Source organism: Hyalella azteca, unplaced genomic scaffold, assembly GCF_000764305.2.
Source record: "Hyalella azteca isolate HAZT.00-mixed unplaced genomic scaffold, Hazt_2.0.2 contig3514, whole genome shotgun sequence".
Taxonomy (NCBI): Eukaryota; Metazoa; Arthropoda; class Malacostraca; order Amphipoda; family Hyalellidae; genus Hyalella; species Hyalella azteca.
This window is the reverse complement of record NW_025933762.1, coordinates 30,010-42,983: the sequence shown is the minus strand read 5'-3', so window position 1 is coordinate 42,983 and position 12,974 is coordinate 30,010. Positions and strand designations below refer to the sequence as shown.

Below are 12,974 nucleotides of genomic sequence, written 5' to 3'. Positions count from 1 at the left end.
GTATCATTGTAAGTCGCCAGTGTGACAGTATCATTGTAGTTCGCCAGTGTGACAGTATCATTGTAAGGCACCAGTGTCATCAGTGTAATAGATCATAAATAATTTCGTAATGTCAAGACAATAAGAAGGCGTCAAAGCTGTCATAATAATGTTAACAATTTTAATGAACAACAAGAATTGATTTTACATTTCTTTGAGCTTGGCGGAAGCAGCGATTTATGCGCCATTTCATTTTGTATGGAAAATAAATTATATTTAATTATAAATTACCTTAAATTTAAAATAAATAAATAAGTTATTTAGAATTAGCCTCAATTACAAATGCAAACCGAACCTATGATAATAGTTTTATTGAACTCCAGGCAGGACATATAAACGATAATCAACATTTAACGAGATAATTTAGCTAATTTTCATCTCTATACGTTTTAATTAAACAATAATTGAGGTTTTATAAATATTGCACTGTTTACCTGTGAATTACGAATCGAGAACTGTAGAAACTTTCTTGAAGAAAATATTGTCAGGAGAAACTAAAATATTTCAGGTTCCACATAAATTCGTCAATTTTCTTCCCAACTCAAAGAACATCATAACACATAAACTAGAAAACAACAACCATTTTAGAGGAAATATATCTATTTCTAATTCATAAATAGCGACCTTTGCATCACCTCCAGTTCTATTTAACATTGACTCATAACGTCTAACGCAGCCATGCAGCCTGTTACAGTGTTACTGTATATGTCACCTGGGATTGACGATTGAGTATCATTGATTATAATTATTTGTTGATTGATTCAGTACAGCCTCACTCACACGGATTCAACATGCGTTTCAACCAACGCTTTAATTCTTTGTTCAAAGTAGATCTTCGATGGAAAATGCCAACTGCTGCACAAACATCATTCTTTTATACTGAAACCCTCCAAACATACATATGTATATAATCAATACATATGCCACTCATATGTATTAATATGTAATACATATCAATACATATGCACTGAAGAATGCCATCCCATCAAGAGCCGCTGATAATAATATTCGCTTGGTCCGCTATGCTTTTCTTCCGTAGGTTTATCCAAAATCTGTTTAATTCCCTGTATTTAAAATAAATAAATAAATTTCGACAAATACCCAGGACAATTTCAAAAAATGTGAAAAATTTCCACGACTCTGCACTGGAATGATAATTTTTACAGGTGAACAAGTGCATTAAAATGGCTCATAGAAGAAAGCGGATCACTAAAAGGCTTCTTTGATCAGCAGGGAATCCTGAGGAAGTTTCCCACGAAGCCTTTCTCCAAGTTGTCGTTGTTGGCGTCTGACCGCACCCACAGGATGAGGGGGCCTGTCGCGTTAACTGGGACGACATGGCGGGTTANTAGGGGGGGCATTAGACGTGCAGGGGTTAGGGGGCATTTGACGTACGGGAGTTAGGGGGCATTTGACGTACGGGGGTTAGGGGGCATTTGACGTGCAGGGGTTAGGGGGGCATTTGACGTGCGGAGGTTAGGGGGCATTTGACGTACGGAGGTTAGGGGGCATTTGACGTATAATGGGAGTCATGGAAGTTAACGGGGACAATTGGGTGAACTGATGAGCACTTTAGAGAACTTCTGTTGGAATCCGTATATAATTGCATTTATTGTAATTATATTTATCATTTATGTAGATAAAATCCCAATTCAAATTAAATAATAGTTTACTCCAGACTAAATTTTGCAAAATGAGAATCATATCAGTCACACTTTTAGTTATGGGACATAATCAAGATTGTGTGTCAGTCATCTAAATGCATAAACCGGAAAAAATATTGTCAGCGAAGTATCGCAATTGTCTTCTATTATTATTACTTTTTTTCCCAAGCGAAAGATTGAAAGCTTACTTCAGGCGTGTCTTGAATTTGATTATTTTTCTCGAGTGACGTAATTTTTATTGAAACTACCATAGACGATGAGGGACGTGTACTGGCCGCAGTACCACCACGTCACCTACCATAGACGATGAGGGACGAGTACTGGCCGCAGTACCACCACGTCACCTACCATAGACGATGAGGGACGTGTACTGGCCACAGTACCATCACGTCACCTACCATAGACGATGAGGTGTACTGGCCGCAGTACTTCTCAGCTCCGGACGCCACGTAGTCGTGTCCACACGCGGCCCCCACGTGGCCCAGGTCCAGGGGCGCGAAGTTGACGCTCACGGCGCAGTAGGAGGGGATGCAGCCGAAGCATATCGCGTAGTTCTGCCAGGTGATAATTGGGAACATATATTTTTTCTCGTGTGATTATCCAATTGAACCGTTAAACCCACTTCGGTAAAATGGTTTCAAATTTTTATCATAGGTATCTGCAGTTGATTTATCGAACTATCATAAATGAATATCCCGCATGAAATCATGAAAGCGTTGCGAATAATCATCTGAATCTATAAAATTAGACTGACTGACTAAGAAACTCCTAAGATTTTTTTCTTAAGATTTAGTTTATTTCTACCAATCATTGAATCACGACACTCGATACATGTAAAAGAAGTACCAGTTCAAAAATCACGATTTCACGAGTATAAATTATAGAATTTGTTTTAATCACTCCGCAATCTCACTTTCAGCAAAGAATTCGTCTCCAAGCGCCGGTGTCATAAATTTAACATTTTACTAAACCTAGTCTTACGGATCCTAAGCGGCACGCTACAACCTCGGGTGCGATTATTTCAGGACTTCGATTGATAAATTCTATTTGTTTAGTCGTCTTCCACAATACGTATGGTAGGATTCTATATTTTTATGGATCCTAAAATATTATGTTTTCTATCGGGATCTGCATTCAAACGCACAATTGGTGGCACAAGCAATGACTTCATCCTTATCTACCCAAATGTTCATGCTAATTTTTCAAACTAAGACTAAATCAACTCGGCTATGATTCAATTGCTCAGAGGCCGTAAATAGAATTACTTTCAGGACTATCATTACAACAAAGTCCGTGAGATTTATCTCGTTTACATAACTTTTAGTCAAGGTTACTTGAAAAAATAATTTCTCACGAATAAATTAGGTTTTTTGAGTAAACACTAAACGAGAAGCCTCGGTGTTTACGTGGTCATTAATCATCTGTGCGCTGGCGCCGACGTGGTTGAAGGAAGACACCAAACCCGTCTGTGTTGTGAAGTACTGCAGGCATCTGGCGGGTGCCTTGCTAGGGCTGTTCAGGGTGAAGAAAGTGATCTTGATGTTCCAGAGGCGGGGGTAGCTGATGCCGGACATCGACATGATCAGTTGGTAGGGAGGTTTCGACGCGTCCACATCCACGTAGTCTGCACCAAACCGATAGTTTGTTAGAGCCAACTGCCTGCTTGCATTAGCTGGTTAAAGTCCACTGAATGCCTTCGTAATCTTACTATAGCAAACTACCTGGCGGTAGTAATTACTTCTCGTATACCTACAAATTTCTTTATTTGCACATGAAATTTCACTCAGTTTTGCTAGCGAGATTAGTTGAGTGACAAGCAGCAATACAATCACAGTTTATACTCCGTTTTACCTGCCAGGTATGCTAAGAGCAATTGACAAGCAGCAATTTTCTTACAGTGTTGCCCTCCGTTGTGCCCGCACAAGATGGGGATCTGCAGCCCCGGGTTGCCCCCCACGAAGATGAAGGAGTCGTTGTTGCAGTCTCCGCCAACGGGACCCACGATGTCGAAGACGATGAACGTCAGCAGGATCTGACACGTCTGTAAACACGTCAGCTCTTGTCAGAGCTGCCATTAATATTTTTGCAAGACTCTACTAGACAAACGACAGGACATTACCAAAGCAATGCGTAAATACCGGTACGTTATTACTCACCCTTTAAAATGGTTTCTGCAGTTATTTAAGACACTTAACTAAAACATGTGCAAGGGTATGACACCACTCACCCCGGGGGGCGGGTTGATCGTGGACATGCACCCCCCGTGCGAGGAGTATGAGCTTGGGTAGCCCGGGTTACTCCAGTAGGTGTTGTTGCTAACGATCACAGAGTTGCAGGTTGCTCTCACTGCAGGCAAGATTGATGCATTATGATATTCTAAGTGCTTGTTGTATAATTAAATTTGAATGTGTTTGCTGACAGTGTCTTTAATTAGGAGATCGCTGTTTCAGGAATAGCGTGGAGTCAATAAAACGTGTATCAATATCGACGAATCATTAGTGAATTCATAACGCCATAACAGCTAGGGAGTTCAAACGCCCTGACAGGTGACAGATCCTAACAGGGAGTTCAAACGCCCTGACAGGTGACAGATCCTAACAGGGAGTTAGATAGTTCAAACGCTCTGACAGGTGACAGATCTTAACACTCGATGCTCCCGTAAAGGTTTCTTAAATGCCATATCTTTAGTTCACACGGTCATTGCACAGAGTTGACATACCCTAACAGGCAGTTGACTCACTGACACAACAGGTGCCGTAGGAGTTGGCACAAGAGCCGCCGTTGACACCGCCCATCTTGACACACTCTTGCTCGCTGTAACACGTGCCCATTTGCCCGTTGGTGGCGTTACAGGGCCCGTTATCGAACGTCACGATCTTCACCACCGGAAAAACTGCGAACAGAACGGCGACAAGCAGCTGAAATACGTGGCATTGAACCACATTATTACACGTTGCATAACAGATCATTACGATAAACATATTAGTGTAGCATGAATGCTATATTGCTGGTGAATAGCGGCAAACCATTGTTGGGGTTCCGCCACAGTGCATCGATGGCATGACCTGCATCTGCACGGCCGTTTTTTTTTGGGTAACTTGACTGCGCCATCAGCATTGCTTAGATGGCTCATGGGTATGCCATCGGCTAAGACCGTTAAAAAAATTATCAAAGAAATTTTAATGGGAGCACAGAGCCGAGATAGACAATATTATTTATTTATATGTCTTACTCCAAAGATCAGTAGCAGGAAAAGTTGCTTCGATAAATCACACATTTTTTATTACGCCACGTCAAAATTGGTTGCCACTAATTGGTTATAAAAGCAATCAATAACTACTATATACTCAATTTTGTACGGATTATCAACAAAACAAATCACCCTTAAACAGTACGATTTTCCGATCTCCTTAAAGTAAATCTAATAAGAAGATGAAATTCGTAGAGGGGCTTCTAATTTAGAATTGTAAGAAGGCCAAGCACTCGTTGTTAAATTTCACTCAAAAGTCAGACAAAAGAATTGGTCATATATTGTCCAAACGATGACACACTTTCTTACCATGAGCACGAAAAAATAGCGAACGTAGCTCTGACATGTCCTTTTGACCTAACTGCATGGGTGAGGATGATGCATACAAAAGCAAAAATAGTATCTCGACTTAGGCAATGTAACCTCGAATTAATCTGAGTGTTAAATTAGCCATCGAGTAAAAATGTAATATTAATCGTCGAGTGCATTGCGATATGCATCAGCTTTGTCCGTAAGCCTTCCACCTAAAGCTTTTTCCCAAAAGTATTTATTTTGCCAATTTTTAAGTTTCTGCTACATTCGACCAAATATTTTATGCCAGAAAATTAAAAAAAAATGCCTTTCCATGAAACCACTAATTGTTTTCGCTCTCGACAAAAAACCTTTTTCCATTTTCGAGCAATAAGAAGCTTACATTTTCCCAATGTTCTCCACCAATACAATTTTTGTATACCCACTTTTATAATAGAAACACCACGTAAAATAACCTTGCACTCGTAACTATCAATATTAGGCCTCCTAATGACTGATGTTCTGTTATTTAAAATAATTTTTAAACCGATAATTCATTTCTTCGTTTCTCTGTGCAGCGCGTGAAGGAAGCTGCGGCAACCCGCGGTGGCCCCAACCTGCGACCTGCCTCATCGCTTTCTCCTGGACCCGCCAACGGGACTTTCTAGGATCTGATCAGCGCCGGCGTCCTACTGCACGCGGGACTTTCTAGGACATGGTCAGCGGCAGCGGGTCGTCGACCCCACAAATACGCCGAGAATTCTCTAAGAACTGGGTCAACGCACACCAACCCTATATATGATGTACCCATGAACAGGACGGATCTCTAAGCCATCAATCAAGTGGAGCACGTCTGACCTCTCGAGACGTGCGGCGATGCAGCGAGAAATCAAGATGGCAGCGATAGCTTGCGCTGCGTACAGTGCATGAAAAATAACCGTATAAATGAATGAACGTCTACTGTGAATTATTTACTGTATTTAATTTAATTATCCTGGTAATCGTGAGCGGAGTTATGATGCGCTAGGACGACACTCACGATTAGGGGCAAAACAATTCAATTAAAGTAATAATTGTCTTCAATTTCCTAATTTGTCACATTATCGAGACTCGAACAAGCAACATTGCAAGAGAGTTACCCCATCGATTCCTGAAAGCCGTTAGAGATTTGTATTTTTGCTGAATTTTCCGTCAGCTTTTAGCAAAAGTTAAAACGCCACTTGCATCCGCGGCGCTTTACCCAGAAGTTTAAGGTTAACCTATAGGCTTCTATAAGGTGCTGATGGAAATAAGGACGGACAATGAGAAGTAAATATTATTGAACTCATTTCTCATTTAATGTCCTAATTGAGACAGGGGTGAAACAACACAAGCTTACCCTCTTTTAATTAACCGTATAATAATGAGGTAAATCGAAAGTAAGCCGTTCAAGTTGACGATTGTTGTTGAATTACCAGTTGCTATTTGTTCCATGGGTAGGGATTCTCCATTAATGTTTGACGATGGTCCTTTCCACTCTGAACGGATTTAATTTCTCGCATTCATACATTCGTGATAGATAAAATCAATAAAAAAGGTAGGAGATTAAAAATAATTGGAAAAATTAATGACAACATTAAACTATGTAAACGTATTTCTATTATATTAGTTTTGGGTGATTTGAAATTTTTTCATTCCATACTCACGTTTGCCATCTCTGCTCTTGCTCGAATTCGACACGGCGAGGGCGGAGTCCGTTGATGAGGAGAAATGGTCCGTTGACAAGGGGAAATTATCTGCTGACGAGGATGAGTGGTCTGCTGACGAAGGGAAATATTTCGTTGAATCTCGAACGCTTTCGGTATCGGGAACGTCAGTGAGGATACCGTGTCCTTGAGGGACCCCGGACACGGTGCGTGTCATGAGGAGACACGTGACCGCCGTGAACACGTGTGCGTGGCGCATGCTGGCTGTCGGGAAAAATTCACACAAGAATTACTTGAATGACTCGGTACCCTCCACCAAACCTTAACCAATAACACGCAGTTATGTGTAACGAGTCCCAAACATCAACATCCAGGAGCTATACACGTCTCGGATAAATTTACGGCCGGACCTGCGGCCGGACTCCAGATTCAGTGTACATCGAATATCTCCCAAAGTGCTGAACGTAGCTCGATGAAATTTGGTACACGTATTCAATATGGCTTGACGGTGATGTCAAGCTCGTGACATTTTTTTTTCAATTTCGCCTTCATTCGTGAGTTATATGACGAAACGTGCCGAAATTTGCATTGTACAGAAAATTTCTTACAAAATACTGAAAAGAACAGTCCGAGACGTGAGCTATATGTACCTTACCTAGGTCACCATCACGTCGTAAGCTTTACCTAATCTTTACCATCAATACGCCGGAAGCCTTACCAAACATTCACCATCGAAACGCCGTATGCTTCACCTAACCTTTCCCGTCAATACGCCGTAAGCTTTACTTAACCTCTTCCATCAATACGCCGTAAATTCTACCTAATCTAATCTGCAACTTATTATGAGGAAATGATTGAGAAAACGAGCCTATCAAATATGAGGGGCCGTCTCCTACTTTATGACACAATTTAACTGCCCTACAAAACACGATCCGCGTTTGTCACTGCGTTTCTTGTTGAGAGCAGCCAACTATGGCTGTTGGAGGGAGCTCCCAGTTGCTGGCGAGTTCGCAAGCAAAGATGGATGTCCTGCTGAACCTAACCACTTCCGTACGGGCGAAACGGGAATTATGTTTTTCGACAATTTTGCACGCTAAATATATTTTTTGAGAAATTTAGCACTTTGTCAAAAGGGAAATCATACTAATAAAAGAAAAAGCGGAAGACGTTACTCCTCATCTTTGCTTACGAAAGGCTGCTCTCAACATATCAAGCAAGTTTCCGGATCACTTGAAACTAAGAAAACAGTCGGACCACAGCTGCACCGAAATCATTGGGCGATACAGAAGCTCGTATCGCTTAGAGCCTTAGAACATCTGGACGATGGCTAAGCAGGAATGAGGTCTCGCTGAGTGCTACGTTCATCCATCTTACACATCAAAACTACAATTTATCAAAGAAAACAATCTCATTAAGACATCCGGAAAGCTTCTAAAGTCCTGGCACAACATTATAGACCAGTAGAAGTAACGCAGACGGAAGTTACGGAGCCAGTAATTAAAGTTAACCAGCGAGACGACGACCGATCTTCCATGACTATCTCATGCAGGCGTCTCAACTCGGGAAACTTCCCCGGCATTGTCGTTGCTGGAAGAGACTGTCTCGCGATTTGAATTGTATAGAACTTATTTGATAATAATTGCATATTAAAGTCTGTGCAAATTAGCCTTCTTTGTTGTAGATTGAGGGCTGGTGTGGAGAATGTAGCAGGCATTTCTAGCCTCTAGGATCTCGTGTCTCATGCACTGTTGAGAAGCGGTGTGGACCAACGATGGACGGCTGCGTGCTGACTAATGCTTCGTAGGACATCATCAGTTCAACTCATTGTCTCTAGTGGAAGGATTTATTCGTGCAAGCGATGTAGCATTTCATTCACAGTGGATCGAGGAGTTTTTAGTAGCATTCAAGCTAATTTAATCAAATTGTTTTTTAAATGGACTCATCATCTTACGTTTGTGAGTGTACGAATATCAAAACACATGTGGTTAAAGACCAGAGAATTAGTTTATTTACATTTTCAGGATCGAACAATATTCTTCAGATGACATAAAATGGAGCAATTGGAGAAGCTATAACGACATGAGCAGAGATTAATCCTGCCCCCTGAAACAAGTTAGCAACCACACCAGGTCTCAAAGCATTAAAATCGAGCAACTTCATCCCTATATCCGCAACGAATTCAACAGGCTGTGTTGAAAATGAGCCCTTAACAACGTGACTGTCACTCCCACTGTGCTGGAGGAACCCACCAGCATCTTCTTGATGGATTGGCCCGACATCATCCGACCGATGATAGCTGATACCCTCATCTCTACGCATTGGACTCCAGCTATCCATCTCACGACTACCGGATTTTCTGAACTTCGAGATTGTTTCGGAGTTATTTTCTCAATTCCAAATTTTCGTGTTGTATATTATTTACATATATCATGTTCTTATTTCCACTAAAATTTTTGCATTCAATGCTTCCTATTACTTGAAAATGAATGTTGTAACATTCGCAACGTCGTTAATAAATATTTTCACAAGTCTACTTGCTACTTCCCAAAAAGGATACGTTCTAGTGAGCGTAAAATGACGCACTGATGGTTGCTGCTACGTACAACTTTAAAATGTTCTCTGTTGTGTACAAACGTCCTCAGGTTGCTACACTCTATAGTTTACGTATAATTGTATATTCCCGGAGGAGTGACATACGGCGGTATAGGGTTGAACCTGCATTTTGATCAACCAACGTTATCTGAAGAATATTGTTCGACCCTGAAAATGGAAATCAATGAATTCTCTCGTCATTAACCACATGTGTTTAAACAAGATTATTTTGCTATCTTAAACTAAATATTAAAACCTACATGACACTAATAAATATTCAACATTACTTTGTCTTTATCTCGATCGAAAAGGATATGTTTTATCGACTGAAGATTTTCATCATAACTCAACACCGATGTTTTTTCGAAAAAGTCATCCTATTTTAAGGTTGAACAAACATGTGTGTTGAACTAATTAGTATTATTACCAACAGTGCCGTTATTTAAAACTATTCATTTTACCCAGCAAGTATTTGAAACGAATAAAACCTGCCGTACATGTTAAGCGTTGAGCAGAGCAGGACTTCGTAGGATATTGTCGGCAGCGACACACTTCACACGCGCGCCACGAGCGTTAAAGATAATATGCCACAGCGCCGCTGCTGCCCACCCTTTATATACCGCCGCTCGGCAACCGCACCGCCCGTGGTACTGGCAACAATTATTTCTAGCGGTTCCATTTCTATGCCGACACTCCTGTCGGAATCCTGTTAGTATGGAGAAGAAAGCGAACGCTTCGTCATGCCTCTAGTAACGGGATTGATGCTTTTAAATTCGAGTGTTGATTTATAATGATACTATAATGTAGGCATCGACACCTAATGCGGAATCTAATCCGGCCTTTTTCGCAGGAAGTTACACGAAGCTTAAAGTGCATCAATTTATTTGCGGAGATCTAGGAAATAAGTCAGTAATTGTGCTGTATACTAAAAGAAATTATTGAAGCTGTGCCCGAATAGCAATGAACATTTTGCGACTGAGTGGCTCATCAGGACCCAGTTTGCCATGACAACTGAACATCCGCTACGTCCATACGTGAGCTCTCAGCTCGTGCCATGGCCAAGAAAAGGTGTAACTTTTTTAGAAAATATACCCCATCAATTTTTTTCGTTTAGACTTGATAAAATATAATTTTGCTTTTAGTGTTCGCGGTTTCTTCCCCAGTGAACGGTAAGCGACTTACACGCAAGATTATTAAAGTCATTTGTATGGCTCGCAACAGGCATGATTGTACGGAAGGTAACGGTTAAGATTGTATGGTATCCTAAAATCAGGCTCACCAAATGAACAGCAATGCACGAGACCTGCGACACATACTCATACACTCACACACGCGTGCACGCACATGGGCATATCTAGGTCAAACAATCATTCCCGACACCTCCTTTCCTTATGTCCTTTACGTCAAGTTGATGACGTACTCGTCCGTGGTCACGCTGATGTACAGCCTTCGTCATCCACCGTTCCCAAGCATTCGGTAGGCAGGTTGCCCGCCACCGGTGGTCGGAGTTAACGCTGAACGTGGCCACCCTGCTTCTGCCCTCGTTTGAGCCAGCGGATGCTAGATGCTGCTTGTTTGCCCCTTGCCGAGGGTTGAGGGAGATAACCGAAACATCCGGGATCTTGTTCAAAAAAGGCATCCAGTTGTCTCTTGAGAGTCTCAAGGGAGAACTCCCCTCCTCTCAGGTCATTTAGCATGGTATTGAACAGCCTCGGTCAAGCCATGGAAAAAAATCCGTCCCAAAGAGTCTGAACTTTGGCTGCAGATCGATTGTTAACTGGGGATATCCTGCAAACTCTCCCCCTCCTTTCGTTGTGTCATGTCACTATTGTCTATGTCTCACTTTCAAAGTTGCATGCCAGTCTGGTATCATTTTCCAAGTGTACCTCTGTCTTCACCTCTCCATGCAGCTTGCGGTATGGCATTTAGGCCGTGAATCATTCAAGCTATGAACCATGAAGGCACTGAACTACCATTGAACCATGCAGGCATTTAGTACCTGAATATTTGAATCATTTAGAATTTAGATGCTGGGCCTTGTAGGTGTAAGTCCGTTTGAGCAATGGACATTTATACCATTGAACACTAAATGCCCAAAACCTCATTATTCAGAGAGCCATTGAACCATTTAACCTTCTAGAGATTCATCAATTTAAGCCTGGCATTTGACTATGCAAGGTGAAAAGGTTATTTTTTTTAAGCCAGTATGGACGTATAAATTTCAAGTGAGAAGTTGATGAGGCTTGCAGAAAATTTATATAAATAATAATCATAGAGGTAAGCTTCAAATCTTGCCGAAGCAGGTATGAAAAGAATATATTCTGATCATCACAAATCCGAAGTGCGATGCTCTGTTGCAGCTCCAGGTCTCATTGATGTGATACATAGAAAAAACGATTGCAAAAGTCAATCAATTCTAAATTCCTGTCTCTGGACCATGTCAGCGCTATGAATGACTGCATTTATAATGCGAGGCACAGGACCGAGCTGGTACCTGATCTTCAGCAGCCAGAGAAGCGCTGCTGTTGTGGTGCTGCTGCCGTTATGTGACCTACTGTTACTGTTGTCTCTGTACTGTTACTGCTGCCTCTGTACTGTTACTGGTGACTCTGTTCTGTTACTGTTGTCTCTGTACTGTTACTGTTGTCTCTGTACTGTTACTGGTGACTCTGTTCTGTTACTACTGCCTCTGTACTGTTACTGCTGCCTCTGTACTGTTACTGTTGCATCTGTACTGTTACTGCTGCCTCTGTACTGTTACTGTTGTCTCTGTACTGTTTCTGCTGCCTTTTTACTGTTACTGTTACTTCTGTACTGTTACTGTCGCCTCTGTACTGTTACTGCTGCCTCTGTACTGCCACTGTTGCCTCTGTACTGTTACTGTTGCCTCTGTACCGTTACTGTTGTCTCTGTACTGTTGTCTCTGTACTGTTACTGCTGCCTCTGTACTGTTACTTCTGCCTCTGTACTGTTACTGTCGCCTCTGTACTGTTATTGTTGCATCTGTACTGTTACTGTTGCATCTGTACTGTTACTGCTGCCTCTGTACTGTTACTGTTGTCTCTGTACTGTTACTGCTGCCTTTTTACTGTTACTGTTGCATCTGTACTGTTACTGTCGCCTCTGTACTGTTACTGCTGCCTCTGTACTGTTACTGTTGTCTCTGTACTGTTACTGCTGCCTTTTTACTGTTACTGTTACTTCTAGCTGTACTGTTACTGTCGCCTCTGTACTGTTACTGCTGCCTCTGTACTATTACTGCTGCCTCTGTACTGCCACTGTTGCCTCTGTACTGTTACTGTTGCCTCTGTACCGTTACTGTTGTCCCTGTACTGTTACTGTTGTCTCTGTACTGTTACTATCGCCTCTGTACTGTTATTACCGCCTCTACTGACACTGTTGCCTCTGTAATGTTACTGTTGCATCTGTACTGTTACTGTTGCCTATGTACTG

General features: G+C 41.6%; 1 protein-coding gene across 1 annotated transcript; it reads right to left on the bottom strand.

Moving 5' to 3' along the window:
• Positions 1 to 2,047: 2,047 nt before the first annotated feature.
• LOC108668843 lies at positions 2,048 to 10,094 on the bottom strand. The gene is made up of 7 exons (XM_018156097.2): positions 10,019 to 10,094; positions 6,930 to 7,193; positions 4,444 to 4,596; positions 3,931 to 4,049; positions 3,600 to 3,744; positions 3,110 to 3,327; positions 2,048 to 2,257 (listed from the first exon to the last, which is right to left on the bottom strand). Exons 2-7 carry the CDS (start codon positions 7,186 to 7,188, stop codon positions 2,048 to 2,050), a joined length of 1,104 nt encoding a protein of 367 aa, XP_018011586.2. The 5' UTR covers positions 7,189 to 7,193; positions 10,019 to 10,094.
• Between the last annotated feature and the right edge of the window lie 2,880 nt (positions 10,095 to 12,974).

Coding starts and splice junctions, on each gene's coding strand:
- LOC108668843 (XM_018156097.2), bottom strand. CDS start 7,188: ATGCGCCACGCACACGTGTTCACGGCGGTCACGTGTCTCCTCATGACA. Junction 3,328..3,599: donor GCACAACGGAGGGCAACACT/GTAAGAAAATTG, acceptor GGTTTGGTGCAG/ACTACGTGGATGTGGACGCG. Junction 2,258..3,109: donor CACAGATGATTAATGACCAC/GTAAACACCGAG, acceptor ATCACCTGGCAG/AACTACGCGATATGCTTCGG.